Source organism: Lepidochelys olivacea (genome assembly GCF_965140295.1).
Source record: "Lepidochelys olivacea isolate rLepOli2 genome assembly, chromosome: 12".
NCBI lineage: Eukaryota > Metazoa > Chordata > Testudines > Cheloniidae > Lepidochelys > Lepidochelys olivacea.
Window position 1 is genome coordinate 9130076 of NC_140422.1, and position 23603 is coordinate 9153678.

Consider the following 23603-nt stretch of genomic DNA (forward strand, 5'->3'; position numbering starts at 1 on the left):
ATGTTCCCACCTGACCGGGGAAAATGTTGCAAGATCTCATCTGAGCTACCTAAACCCAGGCAACAACACTTTCTGTTGTGTGCACACATCTTCTGGTATCTGAATTTTGTACTGCATTGCCCAGTTAGAGCCTTTATTCATATTAGCAAAATAGCTTGCAAGTGCAATTAGGCTGAAAGAAACCTGATTCTTTAACTCATTTGCTGAAAGTGCAAGGCAGGATGTGAGCTTTTGGTAATTAGCGGGTGTGCATTTTCAGCATCCCTGGCTGAAGACAGATTAGTTTAGTCTCTGGTGCAATTGCCAAATATTTAATGTTACAAACTTGGAATGGAGAAGCTAGTAGGGGTGTGAATGAGTGAGAGTTCATGAAGTCAGCATCCAAGAAAGCTTCACACAGCTAGGTGTTGAGATGATAGAAAACTTTTGCCAAACAAATGGGAAAGGGAACAGTAGAAAATACTACAATCTGTCGCATCTAGGGCCTGATTCTCATGCCTCTCAAGTCTAGGGTCGCCATATTTCAAGTTCCCAAACAAAGGACACTGCCAGGGCGGGGGGGAGAACTGGAGGGTATGTGTGTACTGGGAGGGGGTATTTGGGGGTGGTGAAGGTGTGTGTGTGTTGTATTGGGAGGAGGCATTTTGGGGTGGTGGAGGGGTGTGTGTGTGTGTGTACTGGGAGGGGTGCTGGAGGAGTGTGTGTACTGGGAGAGGGTATTTGGGGGTGGTGGAGGGGGTGTGTGGAGGGGTGTGTGTGTACTGGGAGGGGTGCTGGAGGAGTGTGTGTACTGGGAGAGGGTATTTAGGAGAGTGCTGGAGGGGTGTGTGTACTGGGAGAGGGTATTTGGGGGTGGCGGAGGGGTGTGTGGAGGGGTGTGTGTTTGTACTGGGAGGGGTGCTGGAGGAGTGTGTGTACTGGGAGAGGGTATTTAGGAGAGTGCTGGAGGGGTGTGTGTACTGGGAGAGGGTATTTGGGGGTGGTGGAGGGGTGTGTGTGTACTGGGAGGGGTGCTGGAGGAGTGTGTGTACTGGGAGAAGGTGTTTAGGAGAGTGCTGGAGGGTGTGTGTGTGTGTACTGGGAGGGGGTGTTTGGAGGTGCTGGAGGGGACACCTGCAGCCTCACTCTCGAGGTGGGGGCAGTGCCATGCTCCCTGCCATGGTGGTAAGGTGGCTGGCGCAGGCCTGGATGCAGCACCAGCCTGGTCAGTTCCTTCCCGTGGGGCTCTTCCTCTCCCCAGGGCAGGGATCCAGGCCCTGGCCCTGTCACCCCTCCTGGTCGGGCTCTGAGGCCCTGCGGCAGCTCCTCTTACCTGGAGGAGCAGGCTAGGATGGGTGGGATCCAGCAACTGCGGATGCCGGGGAGGGACCAATCGGGGTGCAGAGACAGCTCTTTGAGCTGCAACGTTGGCTCCACAGGGAAAAATCCCAAACATTTCCTCTTATTTGAAAAATCTGCCAACACAGAGGTCATGTCCGGGAAAACCCAGACGCATGGTAACTCTAGTCAAGTCTCCTTAGCACCAGTCCCTTGACACAAAGCTGCCTTCAGCATGGTAGAGCAAGCTCCCTGACACTTCGCTCTGGTGGCACAGGACAATGCACCAGCTCCTCATCCCCTTCCCAGCTGCTAGTACAAGTGGCGTGTCTGGGAGGCGATGCATATGGCTGGAGCATCCCTCCGTTCCAGTGATACTCTATCTAGCTGCCAGAACAACCCCCTAGGGCCATGCATAGCCAGGCGTAAAACAGAATATAGTAGCTTCTCTATATTACACTTGGGACTGGGCAAAGCTAGGCACACTGGCAGGGCAGTAGGGAGAAATGTGGTCCTGCTGTTGACCATGCTGTACCTATTTTTGTACTAATTACAGGATTTCATTTTCTAAAGCTATTAATCCAGCACCCTCCACATCCGTAGTACATTTGCAAATAAAGTAACCAAGCTGAATGCAAATTTACTTTCCTTCCAAGCTTCCAGGGAGGTGATGCATGAAGTCTGCCTGCAAATGTAGAATTACTCTATCCTACCCATTAAGCAATTTGATGGACATATCTTTCAGTTGGACCCTGATGGCAACAACAAAATGAAAATCACAGCAGCAAAGGAGAAGGAGAAAAAGGAAGGAGAAACAAACTAAACTCCTTTGATTTTGTTTCTTACTGCTAGAATCTTATTTGATATTGGGTCCTCGCGCTCGGGAATGGCTCGTTCGGTTTTTCAGCAGAGTTCTGTGGGAATCCAGACTGTCTAGAATATGGCGCCCAGCGAAGGTCATTGCTTTGCTGAAACCTGGGAAAGACCAACAGTTGCCTTTGAGTTATAGACCAATTTCACTTCTAAGCATCTGCTTCAAGATGCTTAAGCACCTGATTTTGCAAAGAATTTCACCATCTGTGGAAGGCATGCTGGCACCAGAACAAGCTGGCTTTCACTGCAGTCACAGTACTTGTGATTGAGTGCTGGCACTTACAACTTTCATCTGAAATGGATTCCAACATAAGCTGAAGACTGGTTCAGTCTTCCTTGACCTGACCACGCCACACGATATGGTCTGGTACATGGGCCTTTTGCTGAAATTGTTTAGAACCATACCAAGTTGGTTAATATGTGTGATTGCTCTGTTTTTTCAGAAATCGCCAATTCTGTGTGCATATTGGTGATAGAACAAGTGCTTGGAGGCACCAGATGAATGCCCTCCTCCCCACCCAATGTTATTCGACTTATATTCAGATGACCTACTGGGTCTCGCAAGTTTGTCTATGTGGACGACATATGCCTCGGCACTCAGTCACACTCCTTTGATATACTTGAGAGTGTTCTGAACGCAAATATGGTGGCTATGGTCCATTATTGTTGCCAATGGAGGGCAACAAAAATGATTAGGGGACTGGAACACATGACTTATGAGGAGAGGCTGAGGGAACTGGGATTGTTTAGTTTGCGGAAGAGAAGAATGAGGGGGGATTTGATAGTTGCTTTCAACTACCTGAAAGGGGGTTCCAAAGAGGATGGCTCTAGACTGTTTTCAGCGGTAGCAGATGACAGAATGAGGAGTAATGGTCTCAAGTTGCAGTGGGGGAGATTTAGGTTGGATATTAGGAAAAACATTTTCACGAGGAGGGTGGTGAAGCACTGAAATGCGTTACCTAGGGAGGTGGTGGAATCTCCTTCCTTTGAAGTTTTTAAGGTCAGGCTTGATTGAGTTCTGGCTGGGATGATTTAGTTGGGGATTGGTCCTGCTTTGAGCAGGGGGTTGGACTAGATGACCTTCTGAGGTCCCTTCCAACCCTGATATTCCATGGTATCAAGTGGAAGTAAGATTGCGTCAAGTGTCTTCCACTTACATCATGCACAAGCGGGCAGAGACCTGAACATAGTTCTCAATGGTCAGCAAATAAAGCATGACTCACACCCAGTTTTTCGAGGGGTCACATTGGACAAACCTCTTATATATTCTGATCATCTTACAAAGACAGTGACTAAGGTCAAAACACGCAACAACCTGCTTGGAAAACTGGCCAGAACGACATGGGGCACCAAAACACAAACATTATGCACTTCAGCCTTGGCACTCTGTTACTCATCGGCAGAGTATTGTGCTCCAGCGTGGGTTCGCTTGTCTCACACAATGAGGATCAACACACAACTTAATTCCACCATGCATATTACTTCAGGCACACTTAAATCTTTTCCTCTACCATGGTTACTGGTTCTCTGCAAGATTGCTTCACTCAGTGCTCACAGAGAGGAAAGCGTAGCAATTTCGTGACAAAATTGTGTGATATGCCACATCTACTGCTAATTAAAGACTTGTTTAATGCACCATATGGTCATCTGCCCTCACGTCACCCATTGTGAATAAGTTTATTGGGTGAGGGATTTACAGTAAAGGACATGTGACATGCTTCATGGTCCACAGAGAAAGTGACAAATAATTATCTTGTCTCGGACCTCACTCAGTGTCAACCCAGGTTTGATTTACCGCAAAGGCAACGGAGACTTCCAAACCGGTTTCATACCAGACATGGAATTTGTGCTGCAGTGGAATTTTGGAAGCGTTTTAGAGACAATCCATTATCTCAATATGGGCAGCCACAAACCATGACACATAGTGTTGAGGACTGCAAAATTACTCTATTTCCTGGAGATCTTCCTGCCTTGAACATCATTGATAAGAACACTGTGTTTTGGCTTGACCGGATTGCATATGCCAAATAAATAAATGCTGGTGTGAGTGGGGCTGCTGTAGAGAAGGAAAGACACAAAGAAGGTAAGGGGATAGACTAGCAAAAACAACAGAAAATTTAACCCAAAAGTTTGTTACCCAAAGCACAGGAAAATGAGTTTCTGAATGACTATGTCCCACAAACTGCACTGCTTCCAAAACTGCAAGAGACTTTCTTTTAGCATTCTGCACCCAGCAGGTACTCTTGTTTTAATTTGCAGCATCTGAATACTGCCAGCATGACAACAGAATGTGCCGGAGAACATCTGACCCTCACAAAGCCAGTTTTCATCTCGGTTGGTGCTAACACGTGCCATATTTACATTAAAAACCATAAAAAGGAAAAAATTAAATAATCTCGTCTATTCATTGAAGGCAACCAGGCATGAAATGCTGATGCCCCCACATTTCTACAATGAGTGAGATTGACTTTAAACTCTTATCACAAGGTGTTCATCCCTTTGCTGAAGGCTCCCATTCTGATCTGCCAAACCATCAACGCTCTGATTCTCAATATAAGAATCTGTACTCATTAAAAGATGGGACCTGTTGTTTACAGTCAAAGTGCCAACCTATTGTTCAGTTAGAAGGCAGGCACGTATTTGTTTACGGTCAAACATACTTTGCTCTCTCTTGTGTGCCAGTGCAGATCCCAAATTTGCGAACATACATAAGATTGTGTTGGGCTAAGTAGTGGCCTGATTTTCAGAGGTGCTAAGCACTGGTAGCTTCCATTCAAATGAACTGGAGTTGCAGGTACTTTGAAAAACAGGTGATAGGTGCACATTTGTACACCTGTAGTCCTGCAACCAAATGGACCAAGAAGTGAAATGTAAACTAGGGAATATTTTAGCCTTTCAACATCCATAAGCATTAACTGATTTTCTCCAAGTGACTCAAAGAATTGGAAATTTAGAACAAATTTAGAACAAAATGCTCCCCTCTGGTCATCATTGTGCACCTTGACTTAGCTATTCGGCTCTGCTCTCTCTACATGCCAACGGAGCTCCATGGAAATACAAGAGAAAAATATTGCCCTTTGCGTTTGAATAAATTTCCTCTTTATTATCTATTCACACATGTAGAATCCTGGCATTAGAAACCCATTTGTATTGCAGCTCATGTACTAACCTTCACTGGGTGACCAAATATGAAGAGATAACTGTCTATGTGTGGAGGGATTCGTAAAAAATACAAGGACAAATACATCCCTGGAGTACAGAAATGATTTCAGCGGAAGCTGCAGCCGAGATGAAACTGACCCAATATCCTTTGGCTTTTACGTTTCTTACACTGATTTAGTCATACGCTCAGAGTAATGGTTGGAACAGGGTATCTGCAACTGGACATCTCAATTACTGATAAGTTTACTGTGGCAGAAATATTGCTCAAAAATTAAATAAAGCAGGAGTTTTAAAACACTATTTTATTGAAGGGCAGTTTTCCCTGCTTTAAAATGAATAAATAGCGGTCTCATTTAAAACATTTGAAACAGTATCTCAGTCCTATAAATCTTCAACAGATTGAAAAAAAAATCTGCCCCCCCTCACATCTTCTCACCCTGCTGGCTTTTATATGCATCAGGAGAAAGGAGCTTCTGATTTCCCCAATACAGTTTCTATGGCAACCTGTTTTGGTTACAGTAAGTGAGCTCATTACTCCATGGAGATGCATGACATTGACACCCAGGGACTTTCTATGTTAAGTTTCGGGCTGTGCTTATATTCGGTCTCTCTTATATTTGTCTTTACTTATACTTTAAAAAAGAAAACCTGAAACCCTTCTTGTCCTCCATCTTTTACTGTCAGGACAGAGAGCACTACACTGTGCTATGCAGATTACGAAAAACTCCTGCCCAGGATTTAAGAGTCATTTTTTTATGGCCTGATCCTGCCATGTGCTGAACTGCATAAGAATTTGTAGGGTATCGGTACCAATCAGTGCTACCAACTCACTGGCATGGGTACAATGCCCTTGGTCTCTCTTCCTACACCCCCTCTCCATGACTTATATGGCACCTCAGATAATGGCCTCCTCAGCCATTTTTACATTGGATCATACTTATTAGCACATCAGAAGACCAGAGGTCACTGCAGAGGGAAATAAATTAAAGAAGAGTATGAAATACCCATGCTGTGATTTCTGGGACAAAAACCAGCCTCAGTGGTCTGGCGGGGATTGCAGGGATTGCTGGCTATGAACACTGACATTAAGTAGAGGTTTTCTTAGAAGTTAATAAACAATGCTGAGCTGGTAGAGTTACCAGGCAACATTCAGACGAGAACCTAATGAAGTCAAGCTGAGCCCAAGCAAAGCCTAGAGGCTGCCCAAGAAAGTGGAACTTGCAACCTTCTTCTGCCACCCTCAAGGTGTGTGTTCTACCCACATAGGCTCCTAGAGTCCATCCAGATTTACTTAGGGTACTTCTGCTCTGGAGCTGGGAAGTATAATTTCCAGCTCAAGGAGACATACCGGCTAAAAATACCAATGGGAAGTGCTAGCTGCCTTGAGGACGATGCCACCCAAGACACTAGGTACATACTCGGGACAGCTAGCTCCCTCTCACCACTTATGCTGCCACACCCACTTGTCTATTTTTAGTGTGCTAGCTCAATCAGAGTTAGCTTGGGTATGTCTCCTTGAGCTGGCAATTACACCTTCCAGCTCCAGTGTACATCTACCCTTCAACTTGCATCCCTGAAACTCACACCCCACCAGTCTACATATAATTTAATTTAATTCACCACATCTGAATTTGGTCACTAAAGTTAATTGAGCACGAGGGAGCCTGAGTTGAGGGGCAGCTGCAGTTTAGCAATAGTGCAAGTGATTCCCATATACTGTGTAGTTAGTAATACTGCTTGGCAGTAATTCTGAAGCCCAGTGGGCCAGAAGAGAAGAATATAGTAAGGCAAACAGAAGGGTGTTTTCATTGAAGAAGGCTTTACCCTTCTCTGTAGTGCAAGTCAATGGCCGAGCCATGATAAGGCGTTTGACCTTGAGGAAGCGTCTGCATCACGGTGCCTCAGTTTCCCATTCATAAAATAACAACGAGAATCCATAAAAGCCAAATCCTGTGAGAGTGGAGAACTATGGGATGCACTACCTCCTGACACACACACTCCGCTATTTCCCCTCTCACCCTGTGTTGGTCTTGTCCATTTAGACTGTAAGCTCTTTGGGGTAGAGACTGTCCCTTACTGTGTGTTTTTATTTAACACATTTTGTTATCTTTAGTAGGGGTCTTTAGATGCTACCACTGTTTTCAGATGGAGCGATGCCGATTTACCCCAGCTGAGCATCTGGTTCAGTATCTGTATGTTACTCTTCAAGGTAAACCCTTCACTAAAGGTAGTAAGTGGGGTAATTTGCACCAGAACAGATATAGGCTGGTTCCTGGAGGGTTCGCCCTTTTCATAACCTCTTATAGAGATCCAGAACAGTCTGCTTTTCACATCTTTATCCAAACCCTCTTTCATTGCAACATCCAAAATGTCTGTCAATTTGCCCCCTTCTGGCCCTCAATTTGCCCCCTTCTGATCTGTTTAAGGGATCCAGAGGCATCTTAAAATGAGTGGGTAGAAACTTCCCATTTATGCACATCTATAACACCAAAAAATGCCTCAAGAGATGCAACATATTCTAGCAAGGAACTGGGAGCCAGATTATAATCTTGGATCCACCAATGACTTGCTGGGTGGCCGTGGGCAAGCTACTGTAGGCTGTTCCAGCTTTGAACGCTCACTGAAGTATTTCAGAATAACTGAATTAAATATTTGTATAACGCACTGAAGATACAAAACACTAGATAAATGCTAAGTATTTACTTTTATTAGTTGAGTCTATCATGTGATTTCCTTTGCCTGGCAATAGAGAAACACAGCAACATAGGAAATAGCAGACTGGGTCAGACCAATGGCTATTTTGGCCCTAGTATCCAGTGGCCTGTACCAGATGTTTTGGACGAAGGTGCAGAATGCCATAATGGATAGTTATGCAACAGACGGGAGACAGCTCACAGAATTTCCCACTAAAAGCTACACATATGTGGCTACAAGTCATAACATCTTACAGCTATAGTCAACGACCAAAGAGATTCACACAAATGACAGACATTTTAAATATAACGTCAGCGTCTCACTCTGATTCTCTCGGGTAGAAATGAAGGGCAGGGAGTCTCCTCCTCTCTCTCAAGACTGGGAACCTTCCAATGGAAGGGAAATGAAAAGAGAACGAGGAACTGAGACAAAGTCTTCTGGGTTTCAGAGAATGGGGCCAAAAAACCAGAGATAGAGAGACACACTTATGCGAGTGTGTTAGGAGAAAAGGCTTGAGGTCGCCAGATTCAATGGATGTTGTTTTTTCAAAGGGAAAGTTATTAGAAGAGAAAAACAGAAAATGATCAAGTAGCACAAAGCACCCTAGCACAAAGCAGCCATGAAGAGGTTTTGAGAGCAGTGTGGAGTACATGCAATAAAGGTGAAGACTACAAGAGTCCTCAACCATGAGAGCTGGAGGAGAGAATGAAAAATTAGGTAACACTTATCTCGGTAATAGAGTTCTCCCCCTTGAAACTGCCTTGCAAATTAAGGCCTTGATCCTATAAACACTTACACAGGTGAGTAACTTCATCCACGTGAATAATTACACTGAGCCCAAAGTTACTTACATTTGCCACGCCCAAGCCCAGATAACTCACAGATACCCAGCAGTTAGTTTATATCAAATTGCACATGCAGTACGACTGTGCCTACCTACGGACTTCTGTTTGCATAGGTATGCTGGTCCAGGATGTGATCAGCCAGCAAAGGCCCCTAAGTGAAGCTGCACCTATACCTGCAAAGCTTTTGTCAATTTAGCTTAAACCAGTTCTCCAAGCAAAATAAGCTTGCAATGAAACACAGATTATCTAACAGTGCACATGAGTGCCTGAAGAAATTTCTATTTTTAAGTACGTGCTGGTGAAACATGCTGAACTGACTCAAGAGTAGCCAGGTCAGCACTCCCAGAAATTACAGATCATTACATTTTATAGCAGTTGGAAGTAGTCTTAAATCCAAAACTTTCCAAAATGGATGACGATTCAATATTCGTAAGGGGGCAGGAAAGTCGAGAGGAAGGTAGGATGAGGTTTAGTTTGGGGCTCTCTAGGGGCAGAGTTTTGATAGCCCAAAGCCCAGTAACATGTGTGAACCATTGCCCACAACTGGAATACCAGTTGTTATGTTTTTGTTGAAAGCAGCAAAAAGGAGGCCTTTCTGAAACCTTAGCACAACTAACAGACCAGGATGGGAGGGCGAAGGAGTGACCTTGAGGAGTAAACATGACCCTCTGCCCTCCTGACTTGAGTTGTTTTTCTGAAGCATATGGTTTTGCAAGATGGAAAGTTTGGCAATAGTTACCTATGACTTGTGTGAAATACAGCTGGTTAAACTGATGGATAACCCCTTGCCTGACACACTGGAAACTACAGGCTGGAAATCTCCACCCTGAACTTACCTTCTACTCAGCAGGTTTTTTGATGAGCAAGCTACGTAATACTAACAAATTGGATATAGAGACAGGAAGAAATCTGAGCGTGGTGGCCACTCCAACACTTGGACACCTCTCAAGTTCTCCTGCAAACAGAAGACTGGCCGCTGGAAGTCTATGGTTATCCACTCGAGATCTCCTCAAGACCCTGGGTAAATATGAATCTGGGGGTGATTTGGGGTGCTCTATTAACCTGTTGTGGACATGTGTAAGTGCTGGAGCCTAATTAAAGTAGAAGCTTTGAGTGAAAGCACTTTTGTTTGCCTGCTTGCATCAACTATCTATTGGCCGTACAGCCATCTCCCGACTGATCTATTTCCCAATGCCTCCTCGCAAAGAGTAAAATTACCAAGAGCTTTGGGTTCAGCAAAATGCCGGGTAGCAGCTCCGGAGGTCTTTTTAAAAATCATTACTTATTTATAAACAGACTGCAAGGGATGCTGTCAAGGTAGATGAGGTCTCAGACATGACCTGCATTTTTATTACATTTATTTGCAAGTGCCATTCAGTTCTGTGTTAGCAGCTGCTTCAATGCTATTTCTTTTCTGATGGAAGATTAATGCCTGCAGTGCAGTCCTCATCAGTAGCACTAAGTTTCCAAGCCAATGTGCAGAGTCCAACACCACCAAAACAAGCTACCTTGCACAGCTCAGTTCTTGCATGCAATCCCAATGGCCAGAATTTGGCAGGCCCTTGTGTGGGTGTGGAGGGATCATGCACCCCTCTTCCTTCATTCTTCCTCGCAGTACAGGGGCCTATCCACTACAATCTCTTTGCTTCCCTGAGCTCAGGACCTGTCTCACATGCTGGGACACAAGCTACCTTGAAAGAGATGGAGTGAGATGGTGAGGACATGCCCCAAGCACTGGCCAGCCATGAAGAGGAGGACATGCTGTTCTCCCTAGCACATGGGAAAGGATCGCCCTGAGGTCTTAAATGGTGTCTGGCCTCCTGGTGGTAGCTCTTTGCACAAGGGTGAACGTCACACTTTTCACTCTTTGAAGTATGTTTCCAACTTATCAAAATGAAAACTTTGTTTCCTATTTCTAGTTTGAGCTTCTAGTTTCACTTGCCTGCTTGTTCCATGATACACTATGAAGTAAACTGGCTACACCAGTTCAAGACATGCAATACAGAAACATTCCCCAGCAGCACCGTGTGACATTCAATGTAATTCTTTCTGTAAATTAGCCAGGCAAAAATAAACTATCTGATTAAAATCATTTGACTGGACAATTTAGTCAAATTTGATAAAAGAACATAAGAGGGAAGCTATTGGACAATAGAGGTTGTACCGAATGGACTCCTCAAAAGTGGGTGTGCCTCACCTTGCCTGTTGCCCCAGAACCTTGTAGTAAAGATACATCACTAGGATCATGTATGTGGCATGAATTGGAATCACAAACTCAAATTGCCTCACAGTACTTTCTCTTGAATAGGCTACATGGAAAGTGACACTGACGATTATAAATCTTAGTGTCAAAAGGGGGATTATGTTGGATCATATTAAAGAAGTTCTGTATTAAAATCACAAATGAGTTTGATTCCCCAGAGTTTAAATTCCAGGGTATTACTAATTAAGAGGTCTCTTGGTTTTTGGTGCTGTTTCTCTCCCTCCATGCGTGAAACTTGCAAGCTGCTAATTGTGTTAGTACATTCTAAGACAGAGTCTGTTCTCAAAGCAATTCACAGAGAGAGAGACTCAAAGCAATACTCTAACAACAGAAACAGCACCCAGAGACTCCCCACCCTTTTGTTGTATTAACCATTGTGATTAAAATAGAGATAGAGGATGTATGTGGATGGATGCTTGGTGTGGATAATAAGTGAATGATCAGGGAGGTGCCAGCCTAAGAATCCAGTGTCCATCGGCTGAAGAAGGCGTCAAGTAGAAATAACCAGAGGACCCCCCGGAGGGCAGACTGGAATCCACCCAACAGCCTCAAGAATGGGAGAACCAAAGAACAAGATAACATCTTGGAGCCGTCAGGAATGTGCTATCTGCTGATTGATTCAGCAACAGCATGATGAAGCAATTCCCATAGACTGGCATAGGAAGAAATTCCTATAAAAATAGACTCTAAAAAGTGAGAACTTTGGGGTCTGATTCTGCAAACCAACTTCCAGGAGCATCACATGAGCATCTGACAAGGCCCTGCTCCCTCCTCATGTCCAGGCCACCTGGCCAGTGGCTTGGCATGAGCAACTCTAAGGCTGGTAACTATGATAACAACCTTGCAGAACCTGTGTGTGTGTGTGTGTGTGTGTATTTTATGAATGAATGTGTGAATAGATATGAGATTGAATGGAATGTTATAACTAGAACTAACTGCTTACTATGATTCTTTCTGTATTCACAATAAATGTGGTATTTTGCCTTTTTCCCTTTAATAAGATCCTGCTGGTTTTTATTTTATTGGTACAACATTTTGGTGGAGAAATGCAAAAGGGGGAATATTGGTAAAAAACCTCAGTTATTGTAAATATTGGTGTGCACACCGCCAGCTCTAGTGAGCTAGGCATTTCTATTAGGTTAACCAGACCTGCTGGCCTCCGAGAAGGTAGCAAGGGACCTGCTGGCCTCCGAGAAGGTAGTAGGGAAAACAGATTAAACTAGACCTGCTGGCCTCCGGGAAGGTAGCAGGGGATCTGCTGGCCTCTGAGAAGATAGCAGGGAAGAACAGGTTAACCGGACCTGCTGGCCTCCGAGAAGGTAGCAGGGAGAAATAGGTTAACTAGACCTGCTGGCCTCTGGGAAGGTAGCAGGGGACCTGCTGGCCTCCGGGAAGGTAGCAAGGGAAAAACGCATAGATTAAGCTATGATTTCAGAATCTAGGCTGTGTCACTTGCTAAGTAATACCAGCAGTGACAAAGAGATTGAAATATCCATGTTAAGATGTTTAAAAGAAAACAGGGTAAGCCAGTACCAGAGGGAGGAATGGAGTCAGAAGGAACTCCAACCTCACCTTTTGTTAAAGAAATTACACCTTTTAAACAAATCCTTCAAAAATTTGGGCACAGTCCTTAGACTAAACAAGCCCTAGCTGATGTCTGCACTATTTCGGACCTAGAGGATAGATTGGCTCAGTATATCCTCATATACAAACCTTCTAGTGCTGCCAAAAGAGATGCAGCAGCAATTTGGTTGTTGTGGGAGGCATGTAAGGATTCTTCCCTCCGCTTGTCTTCATGTAAAGAGGAAAAGGCACAAACGGAAAAGGGAGCAGACAATTGGAAGGTGCTGGCTACAAATACCCAAAGCCAGCTGAAAATAGTGAAAGAGGCACTCCAGGAATACAAAAAGAGTGAAAAAGTTAACTCTGCAGAGGCTGGAGGGAGGCAGGTAAAGGGGGAGAAGGTCCTATGTACGGCACCCCCAGGCATAATTACAAAGAGAAAAGAGAGTAAAAAAAAAAAAAGTTAACTCTGCAGAGGCTGGAGGGAATTAAGCAGTTAAACTTTGTATTTCACCCAAACAACGTTTAACCGAAAATGTTAAAAAGGAAAAGTGTTAGAGAAAGAGCATTCTTGGTTTCTTTGCAGCCATTCTGAAAGAAAAATGGGCCCTTTTCCAAAGGAATGTCTGTAAATTAGCCAGGCAAAAATAAACTATCTGATTAAAATCATTTGACTGGACAATTTAGTCAAATTTGATAAAAGAACATAAGAGGGTTCTATTGGAACTTAACTGCCTCAAATGTATAAAGGGAATGTAAGATGTAAAAAACAGAGCAGTGTGGAAGAGATGTTAAGGAAAAGAAAACGTGTATGTATCTGTCTGTGTGTGTGTAAATATGTAAAGTTCTAAGGACCAGTTAGTTTTGTTTTTGTTTTAAATAATGCCACTAAAAATCCATTTGACTCTTAAATTCAAAGTTGCAAAACTGACAGACCTTTTTGCTAGACACAGGTAATTAGTGTTGTTTGGCTTTGGGATTTGGCATTTAACCCTTAAAAGGTAACTCAATGCTTTAAAAAATTTAAAATGTTTTTAAGTTGTGGCTGCAGCAGGGCAGTCAAAATCAGGAGAATATAAAAAAAAAAATCTGGATTCTTTTTGTTTGTTTGTTTGATTTTTGTTTGTTTGTTTTTGTAACAAAATAGCAGATGAGAGTTGTAGTAAAAAAAAAAAAATTAAAAAAAGACAGTGCCCCTCTGAAGCAACAGCAGGGGTGAGGTGCACAAAACAAAAAGAAGCAATGTTAGAAACACTGAGTCTTAAAATGGCTCTGAGTAATCAGACTGTCACTTTGATAAAGGTACATGAAAACTCTGTAAGCAAAAAAAGAAATAGTGACACCTTATGTAAAAATGGATCTGGATAATGTTATAGAAGTTAAACTATGGAAGGAATGTGCATTTGCCCCAGAACATGTGCAGGGTATATTGTAGAAGGGGCAAAAGAAATGCAAACATACCATGCTACTTAATTAAAATGCTATTAGGGCTCCAAAGGGAGCCACAATAGGTTGCGTTTTCTTTTTTCAGATTGCTGTGTGTTTTGGAAGCAGAAGTTAAAAGTAATCAAAACTCTGGTGAAAGTTGATTGTGTCCCTTTTAAGATAGACTCTCTGAGCTGCTGATGGCTTTAAATCCAAAAGCAGGAAGTTTCTGTGAAAATGCAAATTACCTAAATGATGAAGGAAAGAACTAGCAGCACAAAGGAGCTGCAGATAAAAGACATACCTGGTCAGCAAACAAATTGTCTAAATAAAAGGCATGGGATAACAAGATAATTTTAATAAATTTAATGATAATAAGTATCCCTGTAACAACGTATAGTGTGTATGATTTTTGGAAAAATCCTTTAAGGTCGTATGGTAATGATGCTTCTCGGTTATTACCTGTAAATAAAACTTAAAGCTTAACACAGCAGGAAAAACATTATAAACTTGGTCTGCTGTATAAGAAGGAAAACTCAGGGATTTAATGACTAAACAGTGGGATAATTTCCCCATAACCCTTAAAAGATAAAAGCCATTGAAACCTGGCCTGCCTATAGAACAAAAACAGGAAAATGTGGGGGCAATTTCTCTGTTTTGCCTGCAATCAGCAAGGGTATTTGTAAAAGAAATATTTTAAGCAATAATCTGCCACCCCAAAAGGGGTAGAAACATGTTCTTTTTGTCTTTCAGAAAATCAGGAAAAGCTGGTGCCAGCTGAAAAGCAACCCAATACCATGAATCTACTGTCACAATAGAAATTGTGTTCTGTGTTCTATGTTTTGTCTTGTGTTTTGTCTTGTTGCTAGCACTGTTGTGTGTTTAAAAAAAAAAATACTGAAGACCTGCAGGAACTTAAAAGTAAATTAAGCTTTCTGTCCCAGCTACAGGACAGCCTGATACAAAAACAAGTACATGCCAATGTAGACTTGGTCCAAATTGGTCTGGGTAACCTAAAAGGCCGATGGAATGTTTAGTAATGGCTTAATACTACCACATGGCTTATCCATAAGAAAAAAAAAATTAGAAATAGGAAACTACACAGCCATAGCTATGGGATGCACTGAAATGCAGATATTTGCACTAGCTACTTTGGAACACAAAATGTTCTGGGTCATATTGGGAAATATTAAGGGTTTGATGCATTTGTTAAAAAAGAAAGAGATCATTGTTTGACACTTATCAATATGAATGGATGCAATATGTTTCCAGTATTGTAAACCAGACTTGTTAATGGGAGAAATTGTTGTCAAAATTGCACACCAACATGTGGTAGTAAAAAAGACTGGTTCACGAACACAACAGATTAGTCTATTAGAGCAGCAGCAGGGTGCGGAATGCAGAAGACAAGAAGATATTACCAACCTGATCTGATTGGTTTGTTCATCAATGGCATCAACAGCACTCTCCACAGAGCTCAGCAGAGACTGGATCTGGTTTGCAGTCTCCTTCAGTAGGAAACGGGTCACAAACTGGTCCACGTTGGTCCCGCTCTCATACACCTAAAAAGAAAGGCGCAGAGCTCTGTGATAAAGTGCCAGCAACCTGGGGGAAAAAGTATCTGTAGAAACTGGCCACCAGGAATCCTGCTCCCTTCACCTAGAGTGACCAGATGTCCCGATTTTATAGGAACAGTCCAGATATTCTGGGCTTTGTCTTACAGGCACCTATTATGCCTCACCCCTATCCTGATTTTTTTACACTTGCTACCTGGTTACCCTATTCTCCACTTACATGGAAACCCCAGGTAACCTTCTCCCACTGGACATAAATGGAATGTAAGATTATGCTCAGCAATGTCCGTCTAAGCGATGGGGTGAGAGCTCACAGAAGAGTCCATATAATCATGCTGTGGTCCTTTCATCTCAGACTCTGGTTATGGCAATCTCACTTTGCGCATCTCAAGGTGTGACACTGCCATGCAGAAAATTCATCCCTGTGAATGCTGAGGGCATGCCCAAACGTTATACCAGGAATGGAAAGTTCACAGTGAAATATATTGCTATATATCCAGGTTCAATGGAAGCTTCATGACAGGATTATGCAAAAAAAAAAAAAAAAAAAAAAAGAAAGAAAGAAAGAAAGAAAGAAAGAAAGAAAGAAAGAAAGAAAGACTGGTTGGTTTATGCTAGTCAAGTGCTGAAATTCTGAAATAATGTAACAACCTATTTAAAATAAAAATGGGAAGTTACATTATTCTGATTAACTAGAGTCTTTCTCCACATATTTCTATTTTCTAAATTACTGAATGAACTCAGGAAATGTACATCTGTTTGATGAGCTGGGTATATCCATATTGGGTCTCCAAGTACCTGGTTGCTGTGGGTAAAAACAGTCATTTCTGGGTGCTACTTCAACTGCCAGGAAACTTTTTCTTTTGACTTCCCCCTCCAATCCATGCAGCCATCTGACGGGCAGTTATCTGAATGGATATAATAGCCTCTCTAGATACAATTGTGGATTCCTTATTCTTTGCTCTCTTCCCAGCCTTCTGCAATTGCCCTGATGCTTGTGCATCTGGTGTGGTTCTTATGCCCCAGCCAGGTCTTCGGGAGCCCACACTGGATGTGCAGATGTGCTTATGCACAGAGAAAAGGTGCAGTGGAATTTCTTGTCCCAGCCTAGAACCCACGCAGGGGAAGGGCCAGTTCCTCTGTCCTCCCTCAAAGGGGCACCCTGCAGCCATGGAAGCAACTGAGCGACTGTAGCTCTTAGGCTGCAGCAGCGGCTCGAGGTGGTTCTATCTGTAGCCATCTTGTGACTTGGGATGGGAAGCATCCTGACTCCTCCTCCCCTGGTGAATTTCCCAGTGTACCAGGGCTGTACAATGGGGGCAGCATTTGCCTGGGAAAGAGCAGAAGCCCCCTCCTCTCCTGTTAGTTAATTGGGACGGAGAGCAAGAAGACAACGCAGCTGTTAACTTGTCACCCTCGGAAACTGATTAGTTTATTGCAATGCAAATGGGCACCACAGGAAAGGGGTGCTGCACAAGAGGTGCTGACAAGGCAGCACTCGCAAGCGTTGAATCCCTTGAATGGACTGGGTGCTGTAAATTCCCTGCCCTTTGGAACAGTGATTTATAGGCTTGCAGTGGTATGCTATGGATCTCCCCAATTTGACTCAAATACGTATATAACAGTCTGCATCTTCTCCCCGCTTGCAGTAATCACTTATCTCAGTGGCACATGGGCAGTGCTGATACAGTTACAGAATCTGTCACCATGTCCAGTATAAATATACCTCCTTTCTCCAAGGAGTTCCAACCCAGCTGTATTCATTTGCTTTGATCTGACACTTGACATATAAGGTCTCAACCTGGGAGTACAACTTGCTCCACCCCCCAATTCCCCATGAAGTGAAATTAAACTCAGTTCTTGGTCCACTCGTTCCTGGAGGGCCTCAGAGTGAGGGGTCTTTGGGCATGAGGTTATTCTCTGTGTACAGTTTGCTGTCTCTTTCTGCTCCCAAAACACCTTTATTGTGATCAATAGCTGTTCATCAGACAGAGAAATGTGTCAGAGGGGATGAATGAATATTATCTTTTAAGTTACATTCTTATACATGAATCCTGCACCCTGGAGTGCTACGCAACTACCTCCCTCCCTGGATCACTTCCTACCAGCCTCCCCCTGCAAGAGGGAGCAGCAGAGGCATGTAAATAAAATAAATTAAGCAGGAAGTCTCCAACCTTGCAAATCTCTAGAGTCCTTTTTCCTCAGCAGTTCAGATAGACCATCACTAGCTAGGGGCCCCAGCAGGTGGGCCTCCCACCATGCTTCTTCTGCAGAGCTTCAGAGCATAGGAGGTGTGTTAGCCTACACTGGCTGCCTGCTCCCCTTCTCAGCTCCTCCTTCAGCCTGTGCATCCGCTGCAAGGGTGTGGCTGCCTGGGCCCAGAGCAGCTACTTGACCCCTCTCTCTAGTGTGGGGTTTGTACACTGGGGCAGTAGGGTATAGTTAATAGCTGGGCTGGGGGATGGGAAGATGGGTGCATATGAGGTTGGGGGAGTGACCACAAAATTAATTAGAATTTTGGGGAGAAGCTGGAAACTCCACTCCACCTGGCAGCCTGCAGGGGGGATGGAAAAAATCATCTTACCAGATAAATTTGAGAGAACTGGCACGACTAACACACACACATGAGTTCAAAAATAAAAAAAACAGACCCAGACATACTAAAAGACAAATAGAAAATGTCACGATTTGGGGGGGGGGGGGGATTTGACTCATAATTTTTGAGCTTTTGGGGTTGTAAATATTGTTCCCTACTACACACATGCTGAACGTATGTTGCCATTTCCCAAAGTCACACCAGTTCAAGAGGACTTTGAGCACTAGGCTTCATATCAAAGGATGCATGGATCATGTCAGCAGAAGTATGTTCTTACCAAAAAAAAAAAAAAAAAAAAAAAAAGTCTGATAACCTAAAATCATAGCTATGCTTCACCCAGCATAAAAGTACTCCTCATTTTTGCCAGGAGTTATACTCATCTTAAAATGCAAAGTTCACACAATGCTACCTTACCGTGTGGAAACCCCAGGTTAGAAATGTAGGAATTGCTATACTGTTACACACCAATAGATTATTTATTATTTGTATTATGTTAATACTTCGAGACCCCAACTGAGATCAAAGCCGCACTGAGCTAGGCACTGTGCTTTCATATAATAAAGAAACAGTCCCTTCCCTCCAGAAGAATCAGTGCTTGTTCCATGCATGCATACTGTGTTGAGAAGGAGCCACTGAACTGACAAAAGTAAGTCAAACACAATATTGGCTTTATTTCTCCTCTCCAAAAAGCTGTCTTGTTTCTTTGCTTTTGGTGTCTAAAACAGCTCATCAGAAAGGAAAGTCAAAGAAAATTAAAGGCCAAAAAATCAATTTTTTCTGTTAACACTGAGGGCTGGATGACATCCGGTATCTATGAACAAGAAGTAAACTCAAAATACTAGACTGCACCAAGCATAACTCAAAACCCAGGTTTCAGAAACTTTCATGAGTAAGTCGGTATCATGTTCCAAGATGCCAACCTTCAAATGAGAAACTGCTGTACCAGACAGACCTGTTACAGGATGCAAGACAATAACTGTCATAGCTTAGTGACACAGTGGAGCAACGTAAATGTTAAAGGTCAAAATTAGCCTTCTTGTTCTTCTAAATTGATTTTTGGCTCTTTCTCTATAAACTCCCCAATTTTGCCCTGACCATCGTTGTTCTTCCACTCAGCCAAGCGGACTGCATTACTGGGTTATTCCCTTTCTCGTGCACGTGCGCACACAGACACGGAGTGGTACAGATATTTTTGGAGCAGCCTGCAAAAAAGCTTCAAGCCCAGGCACTTTGTTGAAAGCAGCTGCTAATTATAACGTTTACATCTGAGTTGCACTGGCTAGGGGATGATGTTCTCCTGGCCATGGACACAGGGCAGACATCCATGCATATCAAGCTGGAACCAGCAATGTCCTTCAGCCTCAGATCAGAAGGATAGCTGCAGTGGTGGACCCCGTTGCATTCTGCTGACTTCACTTTTTGTCAGAGAAATTCCAGAGTGCGATGGATAGGCTGCTGCTCCCCTCAGGGCTCTCCTCCTTGCATGGCTCAATCCTATCACCTCTATTAGTCAATGTCTGTGGGATTGCTGGGGTAGAATGTGAAAGGCTGTATACTTGACATGCTGATGATATCTCCACATCGCTTTCTCAGTTGTCTTCCAGTTGACTCAGTGTCCGAGGCTTTGTCTGCACATGAAAGCGTTACCAGTTCTACAGACACTGTTATCCATGTATTAACACCCCCCGACACCTTCCTGGTATGGACACTTCTTTGGGATAAGAGTGGCTTTTCTGGGGTTTTAAATCCATCCTCATCATCGTATCCACTCATTATACTCCACACCTGAACATAGCCATAATATGAACAACATATCCCCATATCTCAATGTCTGTACTTTGACCCATTAACCTTTTACCCCCTATCGGGGATATTGCAGATTATGTATTCCTTCCGCCATCTGATCCTAAACTGAACTTTGCACCCCTTGATAATCTATACCTTATTCCTTGATAACCAGAAACTTCTACGCTTAAACTCTGTACCATATTTTTTTATTTTAACATCATCTTAATAAAATTATTAAATCTGTTAAAACTCTTCCCATGCAACAGAAGCTAAACCACCGTTTAAATTTACATCTCAGGCTATTCAAGAAGGTTTTCTATGCAGAGAACACCTGAGGGAAATTGGATCATAGATTAAAAAGATGTGACTGAAGCTAAGGCTTTGTCTACAGAGGAACCATTTTCTGTATAATCTAAGGTTGACTTCAAACTGATATATAAACTGAGTATGTGATCTATACAGAACAGTGCTTGATTTCAATATTACAGGGATGGGCACAGTAGAAACAAAATATAGGGGCATGTTTTTACAAGTGACTGTGAAATAAATACCCCAAAGTAAGTCTCTAATGTACATACAGAGCTAAGGTAACGGCACAGCAAACTCGTTTATCTGAATGCATAAACCAGTTGGACACAAATAACTATTTGTGAATGCCCAAAACATTCCATTTGCATGAAAATCATTAGGCTTGCAATTGTGTGGGAGCATTTCTGAAAATCTGGACCACTCATACATGATCTAGTTTCTGATCTTTTTCTACATGACCCATTGATTTCTTAGCTCCCTGAGGATGACAGCCCGGCATTTAAAAAAAAAATGCTCAGACACTTACATTTTTACTTTTCTTTAAAACAATTTATATTTTTGAAGTAAAAAGTTGAAGGCGGATTAAGCTTAGCGAGGAGTTTTAGGATTCATTAATTTCAAAATTGACTGCTCTTTGAAAGTAATTACTTTCCAGGGCTTAAATGTCATTTTTATTGAGATTTTTATTTTAAGACATTGGCATCTCTGGGTAATGTTATTGGCTTGTTAAGATAATTTGAAACACAAGCACAGCATCTGAGTTCAATAACATTGGGACTGTTTGGATGAGAACACATTCAGCAGTAAATATAATCTCTACCAGGTCAACTGGTAGGTATTTAAATACCTGATTCAACTGGATGGCTCAGGGAACACTTAAAAGGCTATGGAGTTCTGTGTTGTGAGGCTGCTGGTCTGAAACCAAACCAATCTGAAGGCTGTTTGGTGGTTTCACTTTAGTCCCCTCATCATAAAAAAACACCACCACAATTGGCATCCAGTCTGAGCCAAAGAATCAAGAACTAAATGTACGTGGACATGAGACTGAATTCTCCACCCATCTACAGAGGTAGCCAGCATAAGCGCTGACTCCGTGGGTGCTCCGGGGCTGGAGCACCTATGGGGAAAAATTGGTGGGTGCTCTGCACCCACTGGTAACCCCCCCAACCCCCAGCTCACCTCCGCCTCCTCCCCTGAGCGTGCTGTGTCTTTGCTTCTCCTCCCAGTGCTTGCCGCCACGAAACAGCTGTTTCGCGGCATAACAAGCTGTGGGAGGGAGTGGGGAGGAGCGTGAACATGGCGCACTCAGGGGAAGAGGTGGGGCGGGGGGGCGATTTGGGGAAGGAGTCCAGTAAGGGCAGGGAGGAGGCGGAGTTGGGGTGGGGACTTTGGGGAAGGGGTTGGAATGGGGGCGGGTGGGGATGAGAGGTGGGGCAGGGGTGGAGTCGGGGCGAGGCTGAGGAGGGAGGGTGCGAGTACACACCGGCAGCAGCAGAAGTTGGTGCCTATGGTAGCCAGGCCCTCTAGAACAGGAGTGGCCAACCTGAGCCTGAGAAGGAGCCAGAATTTACCAATGTACATTGCCAAAGAGCCACAGTAACACGTCAGCAGCTCTCCCATCCTCTCCCCCCACAACTCCCAGAGCCTCCCACCTACCAGGAGCCCTGCTGATCAGCGCCTCCCCCTCCCTCCCTGCACCTCCCAGTCAGCTGTTTCGTGGCGTGCAGGAGGCTCTGCGGGGAGGGGAAAGGAGCGAGGTCACGGCAGGCTCACTGGAGGGGACAGGAAGGGGTGGAGGGGGGGCAGGGCCTGTGGCAGAGCCAGGGGTTGAGCAGCGAGCACCCCCCAGCACATTGGAAAGTTGGCGTCTGTAGCTCCAGCCCTGGAGTCGCATATTAACTTCTGAAGAGCCGCGTGAGGCTCTGGAGCCACAGGTTGGCCACCCCTGCTCTCGAAGATGTGTACTGCCAGGGCAGGGTGGGCACGCTGAGCTTACTTTGCTCCTGGCAGTGCTCTGTCAGGGGGACCAAGAGAGGCTGTCATTCAGTGTGGCTGTCAGTTCAGCACCTTCACCTGCCCTACAGTCACTTATAAAACTGGAGTCCTTGTGGCACTTTAGAGACTAACAAATTGGTTCGTCTCTAAGGTGCCACAAGTCCTCCTTTTCTTTTTGTGAATACAGACTAACACGGCTGCTACTCTGAAACTTATAAAACTGGACGGTTTACATTAGTGCGGTTTGGAAACAAGACACTTTTAAACCGCTGAGTATTCTTGGTATCCCCTTCACTGTCATCGTGACTGTGAGCAATCTTAGATCATTACCATAGTAAAGGAGTGCCTCTGGTCTACTGATCAGCTTTCTCTCCAGCACGTGTCCTAATGTGCCCATTGTGTGGTATCTAAGGCTATCTTACCGGCAAGAAGGGTATGGGGGTGTGCGTGCTAGGAGTGGGATAACTGAGACTAGGCAAGGTCAACACTATACCCACTGGCTGGAAGTTGACCTTGCCTCGTGAACTTCACAATAGAGCTCCAGTGGCTTGCCCCCACTTGGATTTTACAGTGGGATAGCCAGCTGTCTGGGAAGCAGTACCAGAGCCAGATCCCATAGCCTAGAATGCCCTGCCCTTTAGAGTCTTCTCCTGACCTCCTTCAAGAGCCTGCCACCATTCGTCACAAGGAGGACTCCAGCATAGATTAAGGGGAAGAGCTTTCCAGCAATGTGGGCTCTTGGCAGAGAGCGCCATGCCTTTTCTCTTCTCTAAATGAAGATGTGGGACAATCACCAGCTTCAGCCCTCCCACCTCCATTGCTGAAACAGGACTAAAGACAATTTCTGATCTTGTCCCAGGGCTGGATTCCACTTCAGCAGAGACTACAAATGCTACTAGACTGGCAGGGGGGTTGGTGATGTTCACAAATGACTCGGATAAGACTAATATACACCCACACACCCTTTCACTATCTGCTCCCAGTGGGTTTGGAGCCCAGATCTCCTAAGAAAAAGTTCTGTGCACTAAGGACTGGATGACCAATTCCCATTCAATTAAATGGAAACAGAGTGAGCCCCAAGTGGCTATGAAAAATCTTAGCTCTCTTTTTGATCTGTAAAGGTATCCATAAACACCCATCCCAAGTTCTAGCCCCAAACATGCACCAGTATAATGCATATAAAATATATTTGGCAGACT

General features: G+C 44.0%; 1 protein-coding gene across 4 annotated transcripts in view; it reads right to left on the bottom strand.

The window, feature by feature from the left end:
* NECAB2 (N-terminal EF-hand calcium binding protein 2) overlaps nucleotides 1–23603 on the bottom strand; it is a 368846-nt gene that overhangs the window by 64368 nt on the left and 280875 nt on the right. For all 4 annotated transcript variants that reach the window (XM_084644586.1, XM_084644587.1, XM_084644588.1 and 1 more), the window contains one exon: nucleotides 15568–15704. In XM_084644586.1, the coding sequence (XP_084500712.1) occupies nucleotides 15568–15704 (137 nt within the window). The remainder of the gene's footprint in view (nucleotides 1–15567; nucleotides 15705–23603) is intronic.